General features: G+C 50.9%; 1 protein-coding gene across 1 annotated transcript in view; it reads right to left on the bottom strand.

Moving 5' to 3' along the window:
- The window catches only part of stxbp5l (syntaxin binding protein 5L), a 165,143-nt gene that overhangs the window by 39,503 nt on the left and 120,640 nt on the right, over positions 1 to 5,000 (bottom strand). Inside the window, 1 exon segment of the mRNA XM_042071187.1 lies at positions 629 to 697. Coding sequence (XP_041927121.1) covers positions 629 to 697 — 69 coding nt within the window.

The raw sequence follows: 5,000 nt of genomic DNA, 5'->3' as shown, positions 1-5,000 counted from the left end.
CGCGCCAACGTCTTATACAAGTGCGCTCCGGATTAAATAGCAATATCGTTAGCATTAGCGGCGGTCCGGATTAAATAGCAATATCGTTGGCATTAGCGGCAGTGTGGGGGAGCTGTTGTGTAGGCGACTGTAACTCGTTGGAGATAAATTAAAGTCCTGTCTCGTCTCTGCCTAATGAAAATGCCCTTTTGTGAGGAAGAAATGCCCTCGCCAAATATAATTTAATTACATGAAATGGCAAAAAGCGGAATCCGATTGGTTCTTTTAGCGCAGTACAGCCGTGGTGGAGGAGGAGGAGGAGGAGAGGCGGCCGAAGATAAGGACGACACTGAGGAGACGTTGAGTGAATTCTAATCAACTCTCGAGGACAGTCTGCGATGGGCGCCCAATGATACGCTCCGTTATTATTGCAAACAAGCAGCATCCTGGAAGTCCTCAAAAGGAGCCTCTGAGGAGGAGAGCGGGTTGGGACTTAGATGTGCCGGATTGGATTGGATTGTGTGCTGCGGATAATTGAGAGTGACATCTCCTGGCCGCGTCCCGGTCCCCTCCACGGTCCACTTCTCCTCCTCTGTCCACTAGATATGCCCAGTCATTCCCCGGCGCCCTCGGTGGACGCAGCACTTACTCTGGTAGGACGTGCGGATCCGTTTCTTTGAGTCGGAATACAAGTTAGACAGGCCGCGCATGCACAGGTCTGCAGCAGTGACAACATGCCCCGCAGCACAAGATGGAGGGAGGGAGGGAGGGAGGGAGAGAGAGAGAAAGTTAGAAAGAAAGAGAGAAAGAAAGAGAGCAGGCAAAAAGAGGGAGAGAGGGCAGAGTGAAGAGGATTGTGCAGTTAGTCGGTCAGTCAGTGCAGGATGGAGACGTTCGGGGAAGAGCCTGTGGTCATCTTGCTGTGTGGTCTGCAGAGCAGAATAGAGTTTAAAGCGACGCTCCAGATCCTCATCGATTCCTCATATACGTTAAAGACTGCTGACTTATTAATTCCTCATATACGTTAAAGACTGCTGACCTATCGATTCCTCATATACGTTAAAGACTGCTGACCTATCGATTCCTCATATATGTTAAAGACTGCTGACCTATTCACTCACCTGGTGTCACGACCGGTCTTTGGCCCTTACTGATGGACAGGTCAGCTCAGACGTTGGGGATCTGCAGCTGAATCTAATCAGGCTCCTCTGAGCAGTGCTATAAAACACATGCTTTTCCCTGGCAATCAATACCGCACCTTTCACTGGAGCAGGCTGAGAAACAGTCATCACTCACACACACACACACACACACACACACACACACAGCTCTGCCCCTGCTCTTGTCTGTTTGTTGTTTGTCTGCATGTTTCTTTCCTTCACTCACTTTCTCCACCCTTTTGTTTTGTCTCTCTTCCATCTCTCTCTCTCTCTCTCTCTCTCTCTTTCTGCTGCCTCTCTCTCTCCCTCCCTCACTCCCTCTCTCTGTGTCTGACCGTCTGGGGTCGTTGTTGATAACAGTAGTGATTACGGGGTGGCTCTGCGCTGGCGTCCATGTTGGCTCCAGGCAGTTTCTCTAGAGGCCAGTGTGAACACAGTAGTGATTACGGGGTGGCTCTGCGCTGGCGGCCATGTTGGCTCCAGGCAGTTTCTCTAGAGGCCAGTGTGAACAAAGGCAGCTGGCAGGAGCTGAGCGATGTTGAGCCGCAGTGGCTGCAGAGCGGAGAGGAGATAAGATAATCTGTCTGCCTCATGTGCCTGCACCCACCTGCAGAGCAGGAGTGTGTGTATGTGTGTGTGTGTGTGTGTGTGTGTGTGTGTGTGTGTGTGTGTTTGTGTATATGTGTGTGTTGTGTGTGTATGTGTGTGTGTGTGTATACAGTATGTGTATGTATGCGAGTTTGCATGTGAGTGTGTATGTGCATGTAATGTTTGTATGTGTGTGTGTGTGTATGTGTGTGTGTGTGTGTGTGTGTGTGTGTATGTGTGTCTGTGTGTGTGTATGTATGTGTGTGTGCATGTGTGTGTGTGTGTGCATGTGTGTGTGTGTGTGTGTGTGCACGTGTGTATGTGTGTGTGTGTGTGTGTGTGTGTGTGTGTGTGTGTGTGTGCGAGTTTGCATGTGAATGTGTATGTTTACTTGTGCAAGTTCACCGAGCACAGGCGCCAACAAAGGCAAAAATGTGCCGTTCCACCATATCTGTTATCACCGGCCATTGCAGAAAACGGCATCATGCCAAAAGGGGCAGAAATCGCCTTAACCTCCAGGAACTTAAACGGTCCTCACCTACAGAAACCACCTTCTCCATGGGCTTGTGGAACTGTCAATCCGCAGTCAACAAAACTGACTTCATAGCTGGCTATGCCAACCACCTTTCGTTGCAACTCCTTGCTCTCACTGAGACTTGGATCAAACCAGAGAACACTGCCACCCCGGCTGCACTCTCCACCAACCTTACACTATCCCACACCCCTTGCCCATCTGGACGAGGAGGCGGGACGGGCCTGCTGATCTCCAACAAATGGAAATTCACCCCGCTACTGCCTTCAATCAAATATGTCTATGAATTCCATGCCATCACAGTGATCGCCCCAGCAAAACTCTATGTGCTGGTCATCTACCGCCCTCCAGGCCAACTAGGCGACTTTATGGACAAACTTGACACTCTGCTGTCCTCCATCCCTGAGCATGACTGTCCGCTTCTCGTCCTCGGCGATATGAACATCCACTTAGATGCCCCAGGCTCAGCGGACTTTTTGGCCCTGATCCACTCCTTTGACCTCAAACTGGTTCAAAGCCCACCGACTCACAAAGCTGGCAAAGAGCTTGACTTGATCCTCACTCGGAACTGCAGCACAGACACCCTCATGGTGATGCCTCTCTATCTTTCTGACCACTTCTTCATCCAGTTCAACGTCAGCCTGACAGAACAGCCTCCGGCTCCTCAGCCGATGGTCACGTTCCGCCACAACATCCGGAACCTGTCTCCAACGCACTTCTCCTCTGTGGTTGCCTCCGGTCTACCTCCACTCAACACCTTCTCCTCTCTGGAGGTTAATGAGGCCACAGACTCGCTCCACACTGAGCTCGTGTCTAGACGAGCTGTGCCCTCTTACCACAAGGCCAGCTCGATCTAAACACTCTCATCCATGGCTAAATGATACCCTCCGATCGCAGCGCACCAAACTCAGAGCCGCGGAGAGGAAATGGCACAAATCCAAACTAACTGATGACCTCAAAAACTACCAGACACTCCTGACCTCCTTCTCAGCCAGCATCACTGCTGCTAAGACGGCTTTCTACAATGACAAAATCAACAGCGCTACAGACACTCGAAAACTTTTCTCAACCTTCAAAACGCTACTCAAACCTCAGCTGCCTCCTCCTCCATCCAGCCTTACTGCAGATACCCTCGCCCCATTTTTTACAAACAAAGTGGCGGCAATCAGCAGTCAATTCTCTACATGCCCACTCAACGCATCTGACTCAGATACCGCACTCCTACAACCTCTAGGGACTGCTGGAACATCTTTCTCAGCATTCACGCCTCTCTCTGAGAGAAGTATCTAGACTCCTGACATGTAGCCGTCCTACCACATGCTCGCTGGACCCTATACCTACGAGCCTACTTCAGTCCATTAGCCCGACCATCGCACCAGCTATCACACATGTGATCAATGCCTCGCTAACCTCCGGCACATTTCCAACAGCGTTCAAAATGGCCCAGGTAACACCGTTACTTAAGAAGGCTTCTCTCAACCCTGCTCAAGTCGAGAACTACCGCCCTGTCTCACTACTGCCTTTCCTATCCAAAGGCATTGAACGAGCAGTGTCCAAACAGGTCTCTGACTTCCTTTCACAGAAAAACCTTCTGGATCCAAATCAGTCTGGGTTCAAAAGCGGCCACTCTACCGAAACGGCTCTGCTGTCCGTAACAGAAGCCTTAAAAGAAGCCAGGGTGACCGCTCGGTCATCAGTACTCATTCTGCTTGACTTATCGGCTGCCTTTGACACGGTTAATCACCGCATCCTTCTCTCTATACTCGCTAACATGGGAATCTCCGGTTCTGCTCTCTCCTGGTTTGAATCCTACCTCACAGGACGCTCGTTTAACGTATCATGGCTTGGTCAGCTATCTGCACCTCACCATCTCACCACAGGGGTCCCCTAGGGCTCAGTGCTGGGCCCCCTTCTCTTTGCTATCTACACCACCTCCTTGGGACAGATTATCCGTTCGCATGGCTTCTCATACCACTGCTATGCAGACGACACACAGCTCTATCTGTCCTTTCCACCTGATGACCTCTTGGTTTCTGCACGGATCTCGGATTGCCTCTCAGACATAGCTACATGGATGAAGGCACACCACCTCCAGCTGAACCTCTCAAAGACTGAACTGCTGGTCCTCTCAGCTAAACCTACCATACACCACGACATCAACATCAAATTTGACTCCCTGTCTGTTTCACCTACCAGGACTGCAAGAAATCTAGGTGTTGTTCTCGACAACCAACTAAAGTTCTCAGATCATGTGGCCTCAGTTGCCCGGTCATGCCGTTTCGCACTCTACAACATACGGAAAATCAGGACTCGACTACTGCAACGCCCTCCTGACAGGTCTTCCAGCCTGCGCAGTTACACCCCTTCAGATGATCCAGAACGCGGCGGCGCGCCTGGTCTACAACCAACCCAAAAGGGCTCATGTTACCCTGCTGCTCATCCAGCTACACTGGCTACCTATGGCGGCCCGCATCAAATTCAAGGCTCTAACGCTTGCCTACAAAGTAGTCTCCAGTTCTGCTCCCACCTACTTGAATGCCCTCATACGCTACCTCCAGACAGCTGCGCTCCTCAGACGAACGACGTCTAGCTCTACCACCGGTACGCCAATCCAAACTTTTCTCATCTGTTGTTCCTTGTTGGTGGAACACACTGCCAGTTCCTACAAGGGCAGGGACATCCCTCTCCATTTTCAAAAAAACTCCTGAAGATCCAGCTCTCATAGCACCACTTACAACAAG

This window comes from Alosa sapidissima, chromosome 2 (assembly GCF_018492685.1).
Source record: "Alosa sapidissima isolate fAloSap1 chromosome 2, fAloSap1.pri, whole genome shotgun sequence".
Lineage (NCBI taxonomy): Eukaryota > Metazoa > Chordata > Actinopteri > Clupeiformes > Clupeidae > Alosa > Alosa sapidissima.
This window is presented reverse-complemented; position numbering and strand designations above follow the sequence as displayed.